This window comes from Euleptes europaea, chromosome 17 (genome assembly GCF_029931775.1).
Source record: "Euleptes europaea isolate rEulEur1 chromosome 17, rEulEur1.hap1, whole genome shotgun sequence".
NCBI lineage: Eukaryota > Metazoa > Chordata > Lepidosauria > Squamata > Sphaerodactylidae > Euleptes > Euleptes europaea.
In genome coordinates this window covers 49708980-49731988 of record NC_079328.1, presented here as the reverse complement: position 1 = coordinate 49731988, position 23009 = coordinate 49708980, and the positions used below count along the sequence as shown (strand labels likewise).

General features: G+C 50.8%; 2 protein-coding genes across 2 annotated transcripts; one reads left to right on the top strand and one right to left on the bottom strand.

Annotated features, from left to right (window-relative positions):
• Nucleotides 1–813: 813 nt before the first annotated feature.
• Nucleotides 814–14752, top strand: LOC130488754 (cytochrome b-245 light chain). The gene is given in 7 exon segments (XM_056862393.1): nucleotides 814–872; nucleotides 4900–4969; nucleotides 6516–6590; nucleotides 7336–7419; nucleotides 9581–9662; nucleotides 12061–12281; nucleotides 14629–14752. Coding segments are annotated over 7 exon segments (714 nt in total). The 5' UTR covers nucleotide 814.
• A 3793-nt stretch (nucleotides 14753–18545) lies between these two features.
• Nucleotides 18546–20670, bottom strand: IL17C (interleukin 17C). The gene is made up of 3 exons (XM_056862392.1): nucleotides 20626–20670; nucleotides 19782–20080; nucleotides 18546–18819 (listed from the first exon to the last, which is right to left on the bottom strand). Exons 1-3 carry the CDS (start codon nucleotides 20668–20670, stop codon nucleotides 18546–18548), a joined length of 618 nt encoding a protein of 205 aa, XP_056718370.1.
• Between the last annotated feature and the right edge of the window lie 2339 nt (nucleotides 20671–23009).

Sequence of the window (23009 nt, the reverse complement as noted above, 5' to 3'; positions counted from 1 at the left end):
AATGTCCAGTATGCCGATATGCCAATATAACAACCACGTAAAGTCCAAAATAACTGTTATAGATAGGTAAGTATTTTATAATGCTATTACTTTTGCTACATTGATTCAATAATGTTGATGCAGGATACAAAGATATCAGTTGGACACCCAACACATTGACAAGAGACACAATTGTATCCATTTGCACAATTACACGTGTTCAATCAAATGCACCATTGATGCCACTGGATTGCTGCGGCTCCCGAAAGCTCCTACCAGGTATCTGAAGAAGTGAGCTGTGGCTCCCGAAAGCTCACACCCTGCCAGAAAATATTCGTGTTAGTCTTTAAGGTGCTCCTGGACCCTCGCCCTTTTCTGCCCATCTGTAGAGGTTGCAGAGGCCACTGCCGGCCCAGGCTTTCGGGTGTGGCTCCGTTCGCCGTCTTTGTATTATATTCTCTTTGGGAAAAGAAGACCCCTCCCTTCCCAGCCCCCCACCTCCTCCTCCGGCTCTTCCCCCAAACTCTCCCGGTCTCCCCCCGCCCAGAGGCGGCCGCCCCACCCACAGGGCGCCCTCGGTCCGTTTGCAAGCGGGGGCTGCGGCTTCGCCCAGAGCAGCCGAGAGGAGACTTGGCGAAGGAAGCCGGGGGCGGAGTCCGGGAGGCGCTGGGGGGGGGGTCCCAAGCGAGAGGTGCAATAGGTCCGAGCGCCCCCCGCCCGCCCGCCCGCCGGCCGCCGCCCCGGGCAGCGCCGCCCCTCGGCCGGGCTCCGGCCGCCCCGCCCCGGACGGCCAGGAAGGGACGTCGCCGGCCGAGCAGCGAGAGCGGCGGCGGCGATGGGGCGCATCGAGTGGGCCATGTGGGCCAACGAGCAGGCGCTGGCCGCCGGGCTGAGTGAGTGCCGGGGGGGGGGGGGGAGAGCGAGCGGGGGGCGACGGGCCCCTGAGCGGGTGCAGAGCGCCCTCCCGGAGCCGGAGCGCGCACCCCCGACTCTGCCTCGGGAAGCGCCCAGAGCCGTCGGCAGGGAGGGGCGGCGTTGGCAGCGCCCCCCCTCCCAGGAGGGTGGGCTGGGGTGGGGCGGGGGTGGCAGCCCCCGGGGTGGGCGCGGGCTGGCCGGAGTCGGCGGCGGCGCTCCCCCCACCCGCTCGCCGCGCCCGATCGCGGAGTCGCAGCGCGGGCATCGTCGGGACTCGGCAGGCGGCTCCGGCGCGTCCCGGGGGGCTTCCTCCCGAGGAGGGGGGCGAGCCCGCAGAGCCGGCGGGGGCTGGGCCACTTGGCAGTGGGCACAAAGGCTTCCCGGGGTCCCCCCAGTCGCGCCTGGGTTTTTGAGCGCCCACTGCCTTTGCTGGGGAAATGCCCGGGGCACCCCTCCCTCCCCCCCCCCGGGCAGGGTGGGCTCCCACCCACCCAGTGCCCCCGATGGGGGCTTTGCACGACTTGGCCTGCACGCTGCAAGTCCAGCTCAGAAGCTTTGGGGGCTTCTCCCCTCTGGCAGGCTTTAACCCCCCACCCCTGCTTTGTAACCTCTGGGTGGGGGTGGGGGAGAGCCCTTCAGGTTTGGGAAGGCTTTGGACCCTCCTGCCCCTGGCTGGATCTGCCCAGGCCGGAGGAGGAAATGAGTCCGCAGAGGGAAGATTAAGGAAGTCCCAGGAGCAAAAACAGGGAAGTCAAACTGGCAGAGAAAAAGGGAAGGAAAGGGCGGCAGCTGTAACCTGCTGGTGGGTTGGGCAGGCAGGTCCTTCCCAGCCTAAGTCTCGTCACGCGCCCGCTTTTGCCACCTACCACTTTCCTTGGGGCACCTGGTGAGTAAAGCTGCTTTAGCAGCCCTTAAGGCAGAAGCCCTGCGAGGTGGGCGTCCGGAAGAGCGGGCTCTCCCATTGCACCAAGTATCGGCCACTCCCTGCCTTTATTCGTTTATATCACACTTTCTTCCCCTGTTGGGATTCAAAGCAGCTTTTTAAAACACTCCACTCATTGCTCTCTACTCCTCCATTTTCTCACAACAACCACCCTGGGAGGTAGGCCAAGCTGAGGTTTTGTGATGGTCCCAAGGTCATATAGCAAGCTTCCATGGTAGAAGTGGGGATTCAAACCCACGTCGCCCGGGATGCTCATCCACCGCTCCGTCCACCACACTGCCTCTCCCTGCTTCTGGACCTCTGACCAGCCACACGTAGGATAATTGCCACCAGGCCAAAATCGTTGCTTAAAGGCAGTCAAAAGGGAACTTTTCCTGCCGTCTCCCTGCACCTGCCACAAGTCAGTCAGCGACTTCACAGGTCTCGGGGTGGGGGGAACACAGGTGTGGTGCCAAAAGGTGCACATTGAACAAATGGCACTGGATGGTGCAGGCGTGCGAGCCAGGTTGCTTGCTGAGGGAACTGGCTAACTGCAAAGACCTTGGGGGTTACCGCACTTGTCTTCCCAGCAATGTATTAAGAGTTTGAAAATGTTATAAAAAATACTGTTCGCACTTTGTTTGGCCCCTTTAGCTGTGAAGACGTCTTCCAACCATTTTTTAGCCATGGCATCCAAAAACCCTTTTAAAGCGATGTTTTTTATAACATTTTCAAACTCTTAATACATCGCTGGGAATACAAAGTGCTGTAACCTCCCCTGTTAGACGAATGCAACACATCCACTGCGTGTCCTAAAGCACACTGGAATTTCACCACAACTCCATGCCACTTGCTTCTTGATGGCTTCTGGGAAACATCACGTTGCTTAATGTGCTGGACTTCATAGATCCTCGCCCGGATCCAACACATGCTGTGCTTGTAGTGGGACATTTAAGCACTAAGCCATAAGTTGCATTCAGAACTTAGGGCTGTTTAGCTTGGAAAGAAGGCAGCTAAGGGGAGACATGATAGAGGTCTATAAAATTATGCATGGTATGGAGAGAGTGGACAGGGAGAAGCTTTTCTTCCTCTCTCATAATACCAGAACCTGGGGTCATCTGCTGAAGCTGGAGGGGGAGAGAGTCAAAACTGATAAAAGGAAGTATTTCTTCACACAATGCATAGTTAAGTTGTGGAACTCCCTGCCCCAGGATGTGGTGATGGCTGCCAACTTGGAAGGCTTTAAGAGGGGAGTGAACATGTTCATAGAGGAGAGGGGCTATCCATGGTTATCAGCAAAAATGGATACTAGTCATGTTGCATTCCTATCCTCTCCAGGATCAGAGGAGCATGCCTAATTTATTAGGTGCTGTGGCACACAGGCAGGATAAATGCTGCTGCGGTCGTCTTGCTTTTGGGCTTCCTAGAGGCACCTGGTTGGCCACCGTGTGAACAGACTGCTGGACTTGATGGACCTGGGTCTGATCCAGCAGGGCTTTTCTTATGTTCTAACTGCAGCTTTCTGCCTCTCATTTGAATGGGTTTCTGGGGTCCCTGCTGTGGGGCAACCTGCTTAGCAGGCCCTTTTAAGCCCTGCGTGGTTTGCTGCCCGTTCTGCCATCGCAATGCTGCCAAGGTCCCGTGGGGTCAAGCGTCTTCTAACTCGCTCATCTGGTTCTCTGACGGAGGCCTCCCCGGCATGCAGCTGGCTCCCCTCTGGCAATCAGAACCCGGTGTGGTGGCGGCGAGGATTGCTTTCGACAAATTCAGTTGCCCGCCGGACCCAAACGCCGAGGAAGCGGCGAGACTCCAGTCTACTGCCAGAGCGAACATTGTGGGTGGAAGGGTCACACGATCACTTGGGAAGGGAGAATCCCACCCAGAGAAACAGCCTGCCCCACTTAGGCAAGTCTGTTGTGGAACTGGCCCTTTGATCTGGGTTTTTTTATTTTCTTAAGGAATCTTAACCTGGGTCAGCGCATTCCAACAGTCACAAGAACGAACTTAGGAAGAGCCCTGTGGGATCGGACTAGTGATCCATCCAGTCCAGCAGCCTGTTTCTCCACTTGAGGTCCTTGGAAGTTGGCAAGCCGAAGCTTGCCTCTGTTGTTGCCCCCTTGCCAGCAGTAGGCATTCAGAGATACACTGCCTCTAAGCATGGAGGTTCTATTATATTTCCATGGCTAATAGCCACTGATTTGATCCATCTCCTGGGAATATGTCTCAGTCCTTTTGGAAACCATCTCAGCTTATGGCTGACAGACTTCTACAAGTTAATTACACACTGTGTGAAGAAGAATTTCCTTTTGTCTGTCCTGAACCTAGTGCCCATCGACTTAATTGGGTGTCCCCAGGTTTATTATGGGAGAGAGAAAGAAAGAGATCTCTCTTTCCACTTTCTACATAGCACATGTTATTTAAGAAGCGGGAGTTCATACAAAAAGGATGAGAAAAATCAGCATCCCCGGTTCACTCTTGGCAGCAGGAGGTGGATGGGGGAGGTGACGGGCATGTGGGTGGCAGATGGTGGGTTTCACTTCTCATTCCTCCTGCCCATCAGGTTGTGAGCCTAGCAAAACGATTTTGTGATTTCCATCTCAGTTGTCGGTGGTCAGGGGACCACAATCTCTGAAAGTAGCGAGATCGAAATCTGGTCTGCCGGCTGAGAGCGCAAGGTGGGAAGTTCCCCCTTCGAAGCTCCTCTCTGCCACAGACATGCTGGGAAGCCACCGTTTCTTAGCTCCCTGCCCCATCTCCACTACGAGCTCAAGGCAGAGGCCTACCTTACAAGGCTGTTAGGAGCACGGCTGAGTGGATGGCTGTGAAAGGCTTGGAACACACCGAACAGCGGTGCGAACACCACGTAACGTGGCACGTTCCACTATTATTGTAAGCCGCCTTGAATCAAGAGGAAAGGGAGGGGGGATAGAAACGTTTTAATAAATAAATATTAAGCATGGAATCTTGTGTGTATATCCAAGGAAAAATCGGTGCCACCAAATGGATCGAGGCTTTTTTATTTGTCAGGATAAAAAGGCAACCAGCGTTGAACCCCAAATGACTCATCTTTCTCTTGTCTGTAGTTCTTATCACCGGTGGCATCGTGGCCGTTTCAGCCCAGTTCCACGGCTGGGAGTTTGCAGCCTACGCAATGTATCCTTCTGGGCAAGTTGTGATGTGTCCCCTGTGTTTTGTTAATTGCTGTTGAATTTTATGATGTCAGCCACCCTGAGCTTGGCGGGGGAGGGCGGGATATAAGTATGATTAAATAAATAAAGTGTTCCCTTGCCCCTCCCCCATGCTAGGACGAAATGCCGTAATTCTTGCTGGTCCTTTCGGGACATTGGGAGGAGGTCTGGGTGTTACAAAAATCTGGCCGGGTTGCAGTAATTATAGTTTTTTCAAAAAAAAAAACCAAGCTTCTAGTCCATAGGGCCACTTTGAGCATTGCAACATTTATACATGCAAAATAGATGGTCGCTATGGAATTCCAAGATAGGAAGCAGGAATTACCAGGTAACCTGTGTGTACACTATGGCACATGACAATTGTGGAGGTGCGCACGTGTGTTTCTTACAAGGCACGGTTTGCATACAAATTGCTCAGAACCTGCAGCGTCCCAAACTCTTTGGAGAAAAGTCTGAAGATGGGTGATTTGTAATTTGCAGGTGGGACAGAGCAGGATGCGGAAAAAATCTACCTTGCTGAAGCTGAACAGTTCTGGGTTTGGGTGGAAGAGTTTTTGGGATCCATCTGGAGTCGTCTTCATGAATTCAAAAGAGATGAGCGAGTGGAGATAGAAGGGGTCTGAGTCCGGGTTCTTGGAGGAGGGGAATGTCAGAGAATTAGGATTGGGCATCTTTCCTCATCCTCGCTGTTGATGAGCATCCTTCCTTTCCGTTACCCCAGATTTGACAACAGCAGTAAACTAAGGGAATCCAGTTAGTCTCCACACAGAGCTTGGTGATTGCAAAATGTGGAATTTCTCTGGTTGAAGAATTTGGAAGTTGCTTAATGCAGAGCAGGGAGGGGGTGGCAGTGGCCCAGGAAAGCATGTTCAGGAAACTTTGATACCATCATCCACGGATGCTGAGAGATTCCCCCACTCCGAGCTTAAAGAATGTGTGTTGGGTGGATCACTGTGGATAACGGGTTTGGGCGTATTTTCATGGGCTGGCCTTGGGCAGATCACTTCCTCCCTGCTTCAGTTTCAGGGACGATTGACATCTGGACATGTTTTTACTCTCTCTGAAACTTTAGGATAGAGTTGGTGATGAGTCCGAATCTGTCTCTGCTACATGTGCAAAGTCTCCAAAGGGGTTCAATTTTTATGGCACCCTTTTTTGTTTTTTTGCAACTGCTGCAATAAAGGAAATGGTTGTGGGGTGCCCCTATGTACAGCTTAACTATCTCCCACCCCCACCCAACACTAACTGGCCCTGTGTCTTTGGAGAGACTCTTCACCATGTTACCGTTTGTGGGTATTTTAAAATGTCGCTTCCTCTTTTGGAAAAAAGAAGAAGCGACCCATTTCTTTAAAAACCAAACTCCTCCTCCCACCTCTCAGGGCTGACGTGAGGAGGGATTTGTGGGGTGCTGTAGCAATTAACAGGCCTCTGCGGAGAGGGTTTTCTGGGAATCTCCCAAGAATATCGGGATGCATAAGAGATTTGTTGCCCCTTAACCGAATTCCTTGAAGAGCAGCTGGTGTGTTTGTTTGCCTGTTGGAATATCCTCGTGGGAAAAGGAAAAAAGGTTCTACCATGGAGAGATGGTAAGTGTCAAACTCCCGGTCCTTCTGGCGATGGTCAGGATCAGGGCTGTGGGCGCTGCAACTCTGCGCGAGTGAAGAAAATCTGCAGCAGCCGGAGAGGTTCAGTTGTTAAGTTTCTAGTGCCTGTGGTTGCGAAGATTGACTCTTAAGTGGGCTCACGAAGCTTGGTACCACCTCCAACACCAGAGGGCAACTTAGCTGAGAGGGAGGCAAATTGTACTTTGCATGTAGGTTGTGTGTGTTAAATTCACACGTTCTTTTGGCACTACCTGGCTTGATTGGCGTGGACCTGTAATTCCACAGCATGGACTTTGTCAGCTGGCACAGTGGGAAGCGTGGAAATCAAAAGTTAGCTCAGCATCACCAAAGAGTGGGCTCCCTCAGTAGACAGCCTGGTTCCTTGGAAGGTGCAAAATGGTATCTTTAGTAATTCAACCATCCTGCCTGGAGCAGGACCAAACTGTTTTTCCCCTCCTGCTGCAACCAGGTGAGCCCCTGCCCAAAATTTTGTCCCTGGAGGGTCAGCAGAACCTCAAGAATAGCATTAGGGCAAAATGAGGGTCGGCAGTGTGGGGGGGAATCAGCAGAAATCTCCACCCGCTAGGAGGAAGTGCATGGTTGGATACAGGCCATCCTTAATGGGGTAGCTAGGAGGGTGCAAGCTTTTGAGCACTGCAGAATTCTTCAGCAGAGGCTGTTTGTGGTTGTCTCTCTTTATAAATGTTTTTATTCTCATCCCTAACAGTGGTCAGAGGTATTTCACAGTGGTGGTGAAGGTGTTTGGACCTCTCACTAGGAATTATTATGTTCGAGCCATCCTACACGCAAGGTAAGGGTGTTACTTCTGTTCCAAGCCAGTGTGTATTTGCAAGCATGCAGAATTCTCATCTTTAGCTCTTCTTCCTGCTGCTTCAATTTTTGGGTGGGCCACAATGTCTCTTTACATGGCTTTTGCAGTACAGTGGATCCCTCTGACATCAGCATCCAGCGTTTGTGTGTCCTCAGCAATATTATTGTTATTATAATTTGGTCATTTATACTCCACCTTTCTTGCTGAGGCTCCAGGCGGATGAGATAGTGTTAAGTCAAGTGCAATCGACAGGACGGGACAGCCAATGAACAGGGCCAGAGGGTTCGGACAACAGAAATCAGAAAACAAACAGGACTCTGAAACAGGAGCTTTTAAACATGACATGTTAGGCGGTGTAGAACTACCTGGTCTTCAACACACTTAACAGTGATAGGCGGCAATACAGTAGTAGAGGGCCACAGACTCTGTCCCTTGACCAATGCAACTCTGAACCATTTCAGTACAGCACAGTCTTATTTAATGTGGGAGTCACAGCCCTGCCTTAGGATGCTGGCCAGGCTTTCTTCAAGTCCAATGAGGAAAGGTTGAAGGAGCTGGGTATGTTTAGCCTGAAGATGAAAAGACTGAGAGGGGATATGATAACCATCTTCAAGTACTTAAAGGGCTGTCATATAGAGGAGGGTGCCGAGTTGTTTTCTGTTGTCCCAGAAGGTCGGACCAGAACCAAGGGGTTGAAATTAAATCAAAAGAGTTTCCGTCTAGACATTAGGTAGAATTTTCTAACAGTTAGAGCGGTTCCTCAGTGGAACAGGCTTCCTCGGGAGGTGGTAAGCTCTCCTTCCCTGGAGGTTTTTAAGAAGAGGTTAGATGGCCACCTGTCAGCAATGCTGATTCTGTGACCTTAGGCAGGTGATGAGAGGGAGGGCATCTTGGCCATCTTCTGGTCACGGGGTGTGGAGGGGGGAGGTAGTTGTGAATTTCCTGCATTGTGCAGAAGGTTGGACTAGATGACCCTGGTGGTACCTTCCAACTCTATGATTCTATGAATGTCCCATTTTGTTTATTGCACTGACTCTCTATGTGTAATCCACCTTGGATCCCTGTGAGAAAGGCAGACTATAAATAATGTAAATAAAAATAAGTAAGTTTGAGCAACTCTCTTCTACTAGGTGTCAGAAGCCTTTGCAAGTGGGGAGGAGGGGCTGCAGATAATCCTAAAATCCCAAATACCCTGAAAGTTTTGAACAATGCACCCAGTTTGCAGATCACTCCAGGGGGGCAGACAATGCCTGTTAGAAATCACAGCTCTAACTTCCTCTGCAAAACCCAAAGCCAGTTTACAAATCGTCTTAAAAACTTTCAGATGTTCATAGTTTCAAGCGGGTAGCCATGTTGCTCTGCAGTAGAAGAGCAAGATTCGAGTCCAGGAGCACCTTAGAGACCAATAAGCTTTCAGGAGTATGAGCTTTCAAGAGTCTTTTTTATATCTGATGAAGGGAGCTTTAACTCTGAAGTTTAGACCCTGAAAATTTTGTTGGCCTCTAAGGTGCTCCTGGACTCGAGTGAAGCTCTCTGTATAAATATGACTCCATGTGGTAAATCAGAGGCCCACCCACAGAAACGCCTCGGAGAGTCAGGTGAATGGTGGGATGGAGGAGACAGGCAGCCTGCTGGATCTTTTATTCAGGGCCCACACATGAACATATGAAGCTGCCTTATACTGAATCAGACCGGTGGTCCATCAAAGTCAGTATTGTCTACTCAGACCGGCAGCGGCTCTCCTGAGTCTCAGGCAGGAGTCTTTCACATCCCTGCCCAGTCCCTTTAACTGGAGATGCTGAGGATTGAACCTGGGACCTTCTGCATGCCAAGCAGAGGCTCTACCACTGAGCCACAGCCCCTCCCCTCAAGCTTCTGAATAATTTGCCAAGAGTATTAGCCCGCTGAACTGAGCTCTAAGTGCCATTAAGTGCAGCTAAGAGGGAAATGGGGGACTTGTGGGTCTCTGCACACTTCTGAGCATTCCTGCTCCCAATGGGGCTGGAAATAGAGAGCCAGGGTCCCACTCGGAGCTCTCAACAGCAGGTGGGGACTCAGTCGTAGCCCTCAGGCCCAGCCAAGCCTTTGCCCCTGTTCTGTCCACCCCCTCACCTCTCTCACTGGTCTTTCCTGCTTGCAGTTTGGCTGTCCCCGCGGGGTTCTTGCTGTCCACCATCCTGGGCACAGTATGCCTGGCTATAGCAAGTGGCATCTACTTACTGGTAAGTGACTAATGCGGTGCTCCGTCCTTCCCACGCAACCCCAGGGAGGTCAAGCAATTAATTGATTGTAGTTGGTGGATCATTTGCCTTTTAGCAGGCGGGAGCGATAATCAGTTAATTGCCAGCAGCTGTGCAGTTTTAGCAGGGCTTCACCGTTGCTGGGATACGGAAGGAAATGTGATTTCCCCCCCACTTTCTTTCTCACACACACACACACACGCAAAAGAATGAGAAGGGGGACTCAAAATCCAGCAACTAATAAAAAGGGAGGAAACATATATAAAAAAGCAGAAGCAGAAATATAACAACAGTGATATGTGTTAGAATTACATAATGTGATATGAGAAATGTGGTGGGATGGCATAAGAGGGGCAGGTCGTTGGGCAGAGAGGCTCTTTTGGGATCGGTTTTCAGCTGCTGAAATGTGCCGGGGCCTTTAGAAATTAGAAATCAAAAGAGTTTCCGTCTAGTCATTAGGAAGAATTTTCTAACAGAGCGGTTCCTCAGTGGAACAGGCTTCCTCGGGAGGTGGTGAGCTCTCCTTCCCTGGAAGTTTTTAAACAGAGGTCAGATGGCCATCTGTCAGCAGTGCCCTGATTCTATGACCTTAGGCAGATCATGAGAGGGAGGGCATCTTGGCTATCTTCTGGGCATGGAGTAGGGGTCACTGGGGGTGTGGGGGAGGGGAGGTAGTTGTGAATTTCCTGCATTGTGCAGGGGGTTGGACTAGATGACCCTGGTGGTCCCTTCCAACTCTGATGATTCTATGACTCTGATTCTAAATAGCAGTCACCAAAGGACCCTCCAGTGTGCGGGTCACTTGGTGCTTCGGTGATTGAAATCCCCCCCCCAAGTTGATCAACTAGCAATTTGTTGATTATTCTACCCATTCCACAAAGTTTGCTGCGCTAGTCTTGTGTGGGTTTGGCCAGAACCTGACGGAATGGCTGCTGTTTATTGGTTATTTCCCCCCACCCCGATTCCTACAACCACAGCTGGGAAGTGTGCGTGTGTGTGTGTAGGGGGGTGTTTCCTGGCGGATTCTTTTTCCTCTGCTTGTTCTGGGCAGTAAACCTTTTGGTTTCTGCCCTCCTGGATGGCCGTCCAGTTCTTGGCATTGGCCAACGGAGCCAAGGAATGACGGTCCTCTTGCTCCCTCTGCTGGGAGCCCTTAATGCTACACTTCAGTTTGAAATACGTTAATGAAGTCCATTTATCATATTCCGACATTTCGCACGCTGCTTGAAACAGCAACGTCTAAAATGATGTACGTTTTCTCATTCCGTTTAGGACATAAATGCCACTTCTATTTATTTAATTCTGCCTGATCATTTTGTAATAAGAGAGATCGCCCATCCTCTCCTTCCCCCTTTTGCGGGCATCCAAAAAAGGAATAAACTTTTTAAATTGAAATATGCTGATTGTTTTCTGAGGAATGGAATGCAATGGACCGCCCCCCCGCCCAAATCATTATTATTAGTAATTTCTGGAGCTGGAACCAAAGTTCAGAATGTGGCAAGTTTAGCCCATTTGAGAGCCAGCGTAGTGTAGTGGTTAAGAGCGGCGAACTCTAATCTGGAGAACCAGGTTTGATTCCCCGCTCCTCCACATGAAGCCAGCTAGGTGACCTTGGGCCAGTCACAGTTCTCTCAGGACTCTCTCAGCCCCAACCACCTCACAAGGAGTCTGTTGTGAGGGGAAGGCGATTGTAAGCTACTTTGAGATGCCTTAAAGGTAGAGAAAAGTGGAGTATAAAAACCAACTCTTCATTTGAATTCAAATTCCCAATGTATGATCACATCACCCCTGTGAGATAGGCTGAGAGAGCATGACTGGCCCAAAGTTACACAGCAGACTTCCTGGCCGGGTGGGGACTTGCATCCCGGTCTCACAGATCTAGTGGAACACTCTAGCCCATAAGAACATAAGAAAGGCCATGCAGGATCAGACCCAGGCCCATCAAGTCCAGCAGTCTGTTCACATAGGGGCCAACCCAGGTGCCTCTAGGAAGCTCATAAACAAGACGACTGCAGCAGCATTTATCCTGCCTGTGTTTCACAGCCCCTACTATAGTAGGCACGCTCCTCTGATCCTGGAGAGAATAGGTGTGCATCATGACTAGTATTCATCTTGACTAGTAGCCATGGATAACCCTCTCCTCCATGAACATGTCCACTCCCCTCTTAAAGCCTTCCAAGTTGGCAGCCATCACCCCATCCTGGGGCAGGGAGTTCCACAACTGAACTATGCATTGTGTAAAGAAATATTTCCTTTTATCAGTTTTGATAAATCACTGGCTCCCCACACGTCTGTTACCGTAGGATGGCAGGAAGAGAGGGACAGAACGAATCAGAGGTGACTTTGACTCCCTTTGCCTTCCCCGGGGTTTCTTCTGCAGGCTGCCATCCGTGGCGAAGAGTGGAACCCCATCGAACCCAAGCCCCAGGAACGGCCGCAAGTGGGGGCCACCATTAAACACCCCCCAACCAACCCGCCGCCTCGACCTCCCGCAGAAGCCCGCCGGAAGCAGCCTGACGAGGCAGCCGTGGGTCAGGACAACCCCGCCGCCGACATGTAAGCGGAGCGACGGATCCTCACGTTGCTGCTGCCCTCGAGGAAGCAACTTTGGAGCCTCTTTTGCTACGCTTGGGGGGAAGAAGAGGCGCCCCCCACACACAGCTGGCCTGCCTCTCACGTGGACACCCCTCCCTGCCAGTCTGTTGCTTTCCCATTTGTCCGTGGCTGCCCACCAGGCGCAGCGGCAGTCATGTTTCTTTAGGCACAGAGCCTGGCGGCGGCCACGTTATCAGTGTCCGCAACAGCAGGCGTGGGGGGCTTCTAGCCACTTCTGGAGAAGTGCAGTGGGCTCAGCTCCCTCTTCGCTGCGTTGGACTCTTGTGTTTGTTTGTACATTGTAATTAAAATGAGCGAAAGACCCCATTGGGTTTCCCTCTCGGTCGTGTGACGTCACTCCTTGGTGGCGGCAGAGAAACTGTCATTTTTTAAAAAGAAATTATTTCAAAAAGAAAAATTGACAATACAATGCAATGTTAGAACACCCATTTTCTATTTTGGAACACTTCACCCTCAGCAATAATAAAATTATAAATTAACAATCATCACAATATTGCAAATACAAAAATCAGAGCTTGTTAATATAACAGTTAAAAGGAGCCCTGTGGTGCAGAGCGATAAGCTGCAGTACTGCAGTCCAAGCTCTGCTTCCGACCTGAGTTCGATCCCGACAGAAGTCGGTTTCAGGTAGCCGGCTCAAGGTTGACTCAGCCTTCCATCCTTCCGAGGTCGGTAAAATGAGAACCCAGCTTGCTGGGGGTAAAGGGAAGATGACTGGGGAAGGCACTGGCAAACCACCCCGTAAGCATAGTCTGCCTAGTAAACGTCGGGATGTGACGTCACCCCATGGGTTAGGAATGACCTGGTGCTTCCACAGGGGACTACCTTTACCTTTTTTAATATAACAGTTACTTAATTAACACTTAGTCTAAACTGTTTACTCATGTCCATTTTCTGATTTAATGAATCTGCCTTTTTTTTTTAATTTGGCTATTCTGCTCCCCACCTTCCAGGGACTTTTGGGAGGGGGCTGTTATCAGAAATTCTGTTCCGTGGACTCATTAAGGTTTTCTGCATCATTGGAGAAGTTGTCAAGAGACAGATCTGGGAGCATTCAGACGAACCCCTTTAAGTACCCTGTTCTTCAGGCTGTGGCTACGACCTGTCTCGAGAAGGGTCTGGGCTTGGAACCCGCCTGCTCTGACCCTGCTCCCGTGCCGCCAAAGCTAGTGGGAGGAAGCCCAAAGTGACTCAGAGAAGAAGAAGAGTTGGTTTTTATGTGCCGACTTTCTCTACCACTTAAGAATCAAATCGGCTGACAATCACCTTCCCCTTCCCCACAACAGACACCCTGTGAGGCAGGTGGGGTGAGAGAGCTCTAAGAGAGCTGTGAGTAGCCCAAGGTCACCCAGCTGGCTTCATGTGGAGGAGTGGGGAAAACAACCCAGTTCACCAGATTAGCCTCCTCTGCCGCTCATGCGGAGGAGTGGGGAATCAAAACTGGTTCTCCAGATCAGAGTCCACCGCTCCAAACCACCGCTCTTAACCACTACACCATGTTGGCTGTCCTGACCCACGCTGAGCTCACCTGACCCAGAAGGACTGCTGGGGTCAAGGGGCGCCCCGCCCCTCCGTCCACCCTGGCCTGCTGGGGCAGAGAGCTTTCCATGGCTGGTGGGATGGGTCTTCCTGGCAATTTCCTCCTAGGCTGGTGAAGTATGGGAGCTACAGTGCACCCAACCCATCTCTCGGGTCACAGCCTGGAGACCCACGCTGCTGGCTCTTGTCTTGACCTAGCCTGGGGCTGGAATGCACCTTCTCTGGGAGACTGCAGGGATCAAAAGAGCTTCCGGGATGTCATAGATTGAGCTGTGGGGAACCGTGTGGGTGGGGGGACATGTCCCTATGCCCCTGTGATTGGCAGGCAGCATTGACAAGACCTCAGGGAAGAAGAAGAGTTGGTTTTTATATGCCTACTTTCTCTACCACTGAAGGAAGAATCAAACCTGCTTACCATCCCCTTCCCCTCCCCACAACAGACACCCTGTGAGGTAGGTGGGGCTGAGAGAGTGTGACTAGCCAAAGGTCACCCAGCTGGCTTCACATGTAGGAGCAGGGAAACCAAGCCGGTTCACCAGATTAGCGTCCGCCGCTCACGCAGAGGAGTGGGGAATCAAACCCGGTTCTCCAGATCAGAGTCCACGCTCCAAACTACACCACGCTGGGAACCTTCCAGGCAACTCCATCCTGTGCTCCAGAGGGAGAAACACACTGTGGGTCTGCCCCTCTTTCCTGGCAATGCACTAATCCATTCAAAGAGCAAGCTGCCACCTTCCTATTGGCACGGTTTTGTGCATGTGATAAATTCACAGTGTTTGCCGTTCATACATAGCATCCGAAGAAGATACGGCAACCACTGTGAGCAGCGGGTGAAAGGGCCTGGCACAGAAGGGCCAACCGGATCTATCGATTACTTGACTGCACCAGGCAAGACCGACCTGCCAGCTGGATACTAGCATTCTCTTCACCTCTTCCTGAGCTGGAACATCCCGGTTTCTGTCTCCTTTGAAGCTGCATTTATCAACCTAGCTTCCCTCCCACCCCCAAGTGGGTTACAGCTTGACAAAAACAGCCAGGAGCTCAGCCATGCTATTAAGAGTCCCAAGCAACTGGCAAAGGGGCTTATTGGCACATTTTGTTTCCCAGGCCTGGAGATGGCGCTGCAGGGTTTCTTTGGTTCTACAGATGAGTTTTGCAAAAGGGATTTCTTCCAAAATGGTTCGAGTCTTTAAATCATTCCTATAAGTAGGTTGCACTTTATTTAGAATTACCATTCTAATGTCCAAGCTGCAACTTTGGCCTGGAAGAATTTCCATCTTTGCAGCATACATGCAGCATCCCCACCTTGATGAAGTTTTTGAATGGTGGGAGGGGGGATGCTTTCCTTTGCAGAGTAGAAACATTCACCAGCAGGCTATTTAAAGCTGTCTGCTTGAAAGCCCTCCCCCCCTCCTCCTCCACCCGCTCTGTCCATCTTGTGTCAAACTGTGGCCTAGGGTTGCCAACCTTCAGGTGGTGGCTGGAGATATCCCAGAATTACAACTGATCTCCAGACCCACAGAGATCAGTTCCCCTGAAGCAAACGGCTGCTTTGTAGGGTGGGCTTGATGGCAGAATACCCAGTTGGGGCCTCTCCCATACCCTGCCCTCCCCAGGATCCACCCCCAAATCTCCAGGAATCCCAACCCACAGTTGGCAACAATTTGTAGGAAACCTGAAAGAGGCTCTAGGGTCGAATGCAGCTAGGGGCCCTTGAATCTCTCCTGACCCCACAGTTCTTTGGCGGCGTTGAAAACAAAACACAAACTGAACTGAGCTCTGTTTTTTTTTTTCATTAGAGAAATAAAAAATTTATTTTATGCATTTAAGAAAGTTTCACACAGGAGAAAACTTCTGCAGCCCAATTTGGGCAATGCTCGCTTCCATCATACAGAGTTGTCACGTAATAAATAATACATTTGCATAAATAGTTTAATAATTTAAGCATCGTTATTAAGAATTTAAATAGAACAATTAAACATTCAATAGACTATCAAATAAATAGAGCGCTATTCCCTGATGCAAACAAGGCACGGAATACTTGCTGCTCCAAAGGGTTTGGACTTCTGTGGAGAATTAGCTTTGCTTTCCCATGTAGCCCGGTTCAGACTTTAGTCTTTGGCCTCTAATATGGAATGACCTATCCTGAGAACATCTCCTTTTATGTAAATGAGGGGGAAAGTCGCTAGGCCCCTGAGATAAATAAAATGGGTCGGGAATGCTGATTCGACAATTATATTGTGTTTCATTTGTTCTGCAACTTCGTTTGCCACCTTGAGTCTAAGTGGGCAAGGTGACAATATAAATATCTTTTAATAAATAATAAATAAATACATTGATAAAACTCAGGCAGGAAGCCGGGGTGGGCGTCCCATGCCATGACTAGCAAAAGTGAGCTCATTTAATGAACAGCATTTGCAAACACCGCTTATAGACTTGGCTTGCAGTTGGTTCGAACTGTGGTTTAGATTTTTGGCCTTCCAAGGACAGGCCTGTTTGTGTGGAAGAAGGGGCCACGATCCAAGAGTCTAGTCTTGAGAATCTCTAGCGTGGCTTTCCTGGACTCACAAATCTCTTGGCCAGCTCCTTCCAGCACAGGAGGGCTTCAACAGAACTTTCCCCACCCAAGAGAAGCAGCTGGGCGAGAGAGCTGGACTGGCCAGTAGCCTGATGCCTGTCCTGTGCCAGCGCCTTACCTGGCAGGCTGGCACTGGCCTGGCATTGTAACCACAAGCGCAAATTTGCAATTGCTCAGGAGTAATGGAGAGCAGACTTCCCCCCCCAGATCAGACTCTGCTGCTTCCGGTGCTCTCGCCTGCCACCTCTGTTCTGGCGCAAAGTTGGCCGGGCAGTTTGGGGTCAGCTGCACACTGGCACAAAAACTCCTCCAGCCAATTGCGCCGCACTGCAGGGTTGGCGGAACATCGTCTGCACGCTGATGTGCAACCAAGCTGCAGGAACCGTGCCACGGGCTGATGTGATGGTTAGCCCAGAGAGGCTGGTTGACAGACGCAAAGTACGGGAAGTCAGAGGCCGGCCCAGCAGCAAAAACGCTGTGTGGTGCTTCTGGCAAAGGAATAAATTTAAGCACCTAGAAATTTCACAACTGAGAATAAATAGTACAAATACAAATAGTATAAATCACAAATAAATACGTGGTTTAGGGGGCTGACCGAGCTCAGCACGTCCCGTTGAGTCAGCACTGGCTCACTGCTATGCCTAGCATAGAAAGGAGTTGTCCTAAGTGGTGCTGAGTCCCCTTCACTAGAGCACCCCTAGTAGATCCCAGGACGAATGGGATGAGCCCAGAAGCAGGATGGCTCACCCCACAAGCCAGGAGATGGAGGCAACGCTGTGGAATCAAGGGGACAATGCCATGGAAATGTTGTGCTTGGGAAAAGGGCAAAGGAGAGACATTCTCCCGAGGACATGATCCACTGGGAAGTTTCCCCATTCGAGCACCATTGAATTACGGAACAGCGTGGCCGCGTAGCGTTTGTTTCAATGGGTGCTGAACGGGAGACCGCTGCAGATAGGGTTGCCAACCTCCAGGTACTGGAAAAGATCCAAACAGCACTACAAGGTAATATCAACACAAGATAAATTTATAAAGGTGCAGGTAAGTGCAAGGGGTGAACATATGTACAAAAATTAAGGGAAACACAATCAGTTTTTTTAAAAAACAATTAGCATATGCTTTGGAGACCTATATAGAAATCCTCTCGGTCCCTCTTTGAAATTGATATGATCGTTATAAACTTTTCTGATATGTGTAGCTGATGAAGCCATGTGCGAAACGTGTGCATGATCTAGACGACACGTCCGGGCACCTCTTCTGGCACCTCCTCGCTGTGGTCCTCATTTTTGACATTTTGTGTCCAGCTACCGAGAAGTACAGGAAAGTCTTTCATGGACAGTTATATTGTTTTTATGTGATCCATTGGACAATTTCTTTTGTCATATTGCATATCTTGCTGGACTATTTATGCTAATTGTTTAAAAAAAAAAACCTGATTGTGTTTCCCTTAATTTTTGTACATATGTTCACTCCTTGCACTTACCTGCACCTTTATAAATTTATCTTGTGTTGATATTACCTTGTAGTGCTGTTTGGATCTTTTCCATCATCTATACAGCACTGAGCCTTCATTCTCTCCAACCTCCAGGTACTAGCTGGAGATCTCCTGCTAGGCCTGGCAACCCTAGCTGCAGAGGATTGTGTCCTCTGACAGTATCTACTGACCCTGGATTGCTGAGGTGCCTCTTTTACACCCAAGGAGAGGGAAGGGGAGTCTCGCGAGACACGTCTCTTTTCAGAAATGTAGAGCGACATGGGGGACCCCATTTTTCACATGTTACTTTAGAGAAATTGCCCCCGGGGGTCATCCTGACCACCCATTCCCGAGGAACGGAATCGGTGGCTTTAGAAAAAGCTTTCAGCCGGGGTGGGGGGAGCATTCCCAAGGGCTTGAAAATGCTTTTGTGGCCGGTGATGATGGGCCCCGGCTGCTAGGAGGCATCCGTGGTGCGCCTCAGACCGGCTGTTCCACCTTTTCTAAGACCACGGAGGGCCTCCAGTTGAAATGCACAAGAGCTCTGAAACAAACACAGTACTGGGGGGGAGGGGGTGTAATGCGGTGTCCCCGCAAGCAGACTGGGGTGGCGGGACACGGCAAAGGCGTGGCTCGGCACCACGGGGCCCTCGCCCTCTCATCTGTTGGACTGGGGCAGGACGCAGGCACAGGCCACGGGCACCTTGACGTAGTCCACCACTAAGGTGAAGGCGGCGGGGTGAGTGGGGGCGGGGGTGGCTTCCACGTGGCTGCGTGGGCACGGCTTGCGGCGCAGCACCATCATCTCTTGGTAGACGGGCACAGAGTTGAGGGCGGTGGTCTCTAGGCCTGTGCTGGCATTGATGCAGCCCTTGCAGAGGCAGTAGGCAAAGGAAAGCTTTTGCGGGTAGCGGTTCTCGTCTTCGTCAATTCTGTGGCAAGGAGAAAGACCAGTCAGGCCAACCAGAGAAGGGCTGATGCGCGCAGCTGACCTAGGGTTGCCAACCTCCAGGTACTAGCTGGAGATCTCCTGCTATTACAACTGGTCTCCAACCGATAGAGATCCGTTCACTTGGAGAAAACGGCCGCTTTGGCCATTGGACTCTATGGCATTGAAGTCTCTCCCCTCCCAAACCCCACCCTCATCAGGCTCCACCCCAAAAACCTCCCGCTGGTAGCGAAGATGGGCCTGGCAACCCTAAGCTGACCGTCGGCCACACAGTGAAGATCCTTGGCCTGGGGTGGCCGCTGCTGCCGTAGGAATGTTTTTAAAAAGCTGCACAGCCAATCGAAACTCCAGTGGCCAATCAGAGGCCTTGCTGGGCAAAAGCCTCACCTGGCTCTGCCCACTTCCTAAAAGCATCCGGCAGGTGCTGGGAAAAGTGTCAGCAGAGATCATAGCTAGGGTTTCCAACCTCCTCCTCCCCAAAAACCTCCTGACGGTGGAGAAGAGGGACCTGGCAACCCTAATCATAGCACCCCCGGGAGCAGGAGGAAGAGGAGGAAGAAGAAGAGTTGGTTTTTATATACCAACTTTCTCTACCACTTAAGGAAGAATCGAACCGGCTTACGATCACCTTCCCTCCCCCTCCCTACAACAGACACCCTGTGAGGTAGGTGGGGCTGAGAGAGCTGTGGCTAGCCTAGGGTTGCCAACCTCCAGGTAACATAAACCTTCTGCCGGTGGCAAAGAGGGACCTGGCAATCCTACGCTAGCCCAAGGTCCCCCAGCTGGCTTCATGTGTAGGAGTGGGGAAACCAACCCGGTTCTTCAGTTCAGAGTCCACCACTCCAAACCACCGCTCTTAACCACTACACCACGCTGGCTCTCTGGCCACCATGTTGGGGACCCCCGGCCAGTCTATTCAGCTTCCTTCCTCTCTCCTTTCCTTACCGGTGGCTCCAAGGGGAGATGGACCGCTGGTGGATGCTGCTGTGCCGCAAGTCCTGGACCCGCAAAGCTGGGCAGTTGGACCCTGAATGCCTCCGATGCCTCCGCCCCTCGGCCAGCTCCTTTTCCAGGTAGGGCACCAACTGCACGGCGCTGTGCCGGTCCCAGCGCCGGGCCCTGCTGAGGAACTCGGTGGGCACGTGCCCCTCAGGCACTTCGTCGGGGTTGAAGCAGTGCTGGCGGTGATGCCGCTTGGCCTCTGTCCAGGCGAGGAGAAGGAGCGCAAACAGGAGGAGAGACCTCTGGACGGAGAGAGAGAGAGAGGCCTTGGGCATGAGGGAAGGTGGCTGAAGAGCAGACTGGAGGGGCCGGGGCTCTGTGGTGGAGCATCTGCTTGGCATGCAGAAGGTCCCAGGTTCAATCCCCGGCATCTCCAGTTAAAGGGTAGGTGATGTGAAAGACCCCTGCCTGAGACCCTGGAGAGCTGATGCCGGTCTAAGTGGACAATGCTGACTTTGATGGACCAAGGGGGGGGGGGTCTGATTCAGTATAAGGCAGCTTCCTGAGTTCAGACCTGCACTTCCAGTTAACCAGAATTTCTTTCTTTCTTTACATCATTTGTACCCAAAGCAGCTAATGTCGTTCTCCTCTCCTCCGTTTCATCCTCACGACAACCCTGTGAGGCAGATTAGGCTGAGAGACTGTGGGCGAAAATGCATGGGAGGTTTTGCCTTGGATTTGCTGCTCTCTAGATGCCCATTTTCCCCATCTGATTGCTCAAAACTCTGCATGGGAGCTTCTTTTTGCGTTTTGAGAATTTGGCTGGGGAAAATGTGCACTTTCTCACCAGCAAATCCACTTTGATTGGAATAGAACGCGTTGCTGTGGGCATGCTTAAGTCTCCGCTTTATCCTCAAGTACTCTTCGAGGCAGGAGAAAAGCAATGAGCAAGTGCAGTCTTAAGCATAGTTGCTTCAATGGACTTAGAAGGTCATAACTGTGTTTAGGGTTGCGCTGGAAGTCAGTCGGTCAGCAGTTTGACAGCCTGCCATTTGCATGTGAAGCAACAGAACGAAATAAGAGAAAAGAAGGGAGCCTGAAATCATCGTGTTAAAAGGGATGCCACACACACATGAAGGAGAGCTTCTCCCGTTGCATGGAAACCCGGAGGCTATTATTATGATTATTGACTCATGCCCCCAGATTTTCCTAAACGGAGACCCAAAGTGGCTTATTTCATTCTCCTCATCTTCATTTTACCCTCACAACTACCCAGCGAGGTAGGTCAGGCCGAGAATGTGTGACTGGCCCAAGGTCACCTAATAAGATTCTGTGGCACGGTGTGGATTCGAACTTCTCCCAGATTGTCGTCCAACACCCTGACCACTACACCACGCTGTCTCATAAGAGACGTTGACTGTCATCATACTTTACATTTTTTTAAAAAGGAGAGATAACGTTTTAAGGCTTTTCCTAGACAAGAGACAGTTAAGATGCAGATCAGGAATCTAACCAGCAGGTGGTTTTTGTAAACTCAAGTCTTATTGGGAAAAACCACAACCCACAAACGAGAGTAGCCAGGCTGAGGTCTTCTGCTTGGCTTTGTTTGTTTCTTTAGTCCGCATTTGCCCTTTGAAAAGTTAAATGTTTTCTGAACCGCTGAATGTATGGTTATACTTGAACACTGCCCAAATGAAAGGTTATTCTCTCCCAAAACTACAATCACAATTGAAACGAAAGCAGCTAGCCTCCTTGAGCCAAGGGGAAAAACGATACATCCATATTTTAATTAATAAATAAATGAAAGATCTAAAGCTGCACTCAGTGCCCCAGCATACACCGAACATGCAAAGCGCAATCTTCTACTGAGTCAATTATTATAATTTATTGCAGTTCTTGACCAGTATGACAGTTAAAACATCATTAAAACGACAATAGTTCAATACAACAACAAAATAGCTGCATGAACATTTGAGCTAGTCAAATGAGTTTAAAACTTTGCATCAGCTTTAATATCGTTTCCCTGTGTCTTACATATCCCTAGACAGAAATTGGCTACTTGTCTGGATACCCAGTGGTTTCTATCAGACAACAGATATTCCAGTTTAGCCGCATCAGACTATTGGTCCACCTAGCTGTGCATTGCCCACTCTGGCTGGCAGCGGCTCTCCAAGGGCTCAGGCAGAGAGGGGAGCTTGCCTCCCACCACCTATCTAAGATCCCTGTGACTGAAGATGCCCCCAGGGACAGAATCTGAGACTTATTCTGCACCCAAACCCATGTGCTCGACGGCTGAGCAACGGCCTCTCCCTATAAACCCAAGCATCCACACAGACAAACCTGAAAGTTGTGTGGTGGAGAGAGACAGGTGCCTGTGTACACCTGGTGGCACCTCAGCCCGCTCTGCTCTCCGCCAGGCTGATCCTGCCTCATGCATCTCAGCCGGCGCACTAGAAACCGTCCCAGCGGGATAAGGCCAGCATTTCCCTCGGGCACCTGGAGGTGGCAGAGGCGGCACCCTTACCATTCTGGCTGGAGCGGCTGTGCTTGCAGAAGGATGCTGGCGGGCTTGTCCAGAGTCTCTCCCTCTTGCCCTGCTCTTGGGGGCTGGTAGCCAGGTGTAATGACAGGTGATCTGAAGCCGGCTTTGCACCTGTCTCCTTTTATACACAGTGATGTTACACACCTGGAAACTCCGGCTTCTGGTCCCTCCTCCCCTTTGGGGAAATAGTTGAGTCTACTCACTTCCTCCTCCCTTCCCGAGCAGGGGTGCCTGATTTTAATAACCCGGTTCTTTATTCTGCAATCCTTGTGCATTCATGGAATAGTTCTGCTACGACGATTGCTAACACCCCTGCTAACATTTATTTAATGCCAATGGATTGCCTGTCGGGCACATGGATCTATTACAATCTTTCTGCCCTGGTTAACTTTATGCTGAGACTTTTTGCTATCAGGATTCAAAGGCTGCTTGCTGGATTGGGCAACCCAACTCAGGAGACACCCCAGAAGTAATGCGAACACATCCCCCCCCCCATCCAAGGCTGTATATGCATTTAAGTACTGTCAAGTCAGAGAGCTGACTTATGGTGACCCCAGCAAAGGGCTTTCAAGGCAAGTGAGAAGCAGAGGTGGTTGGCTATTTCCTTCCTCTGTCAAGTCTTCCTTGGTGGTCTCCCAGCCAAAACCCTGCATTTGTTCTGAGAACAGATGAGATCAGGCCATACCATG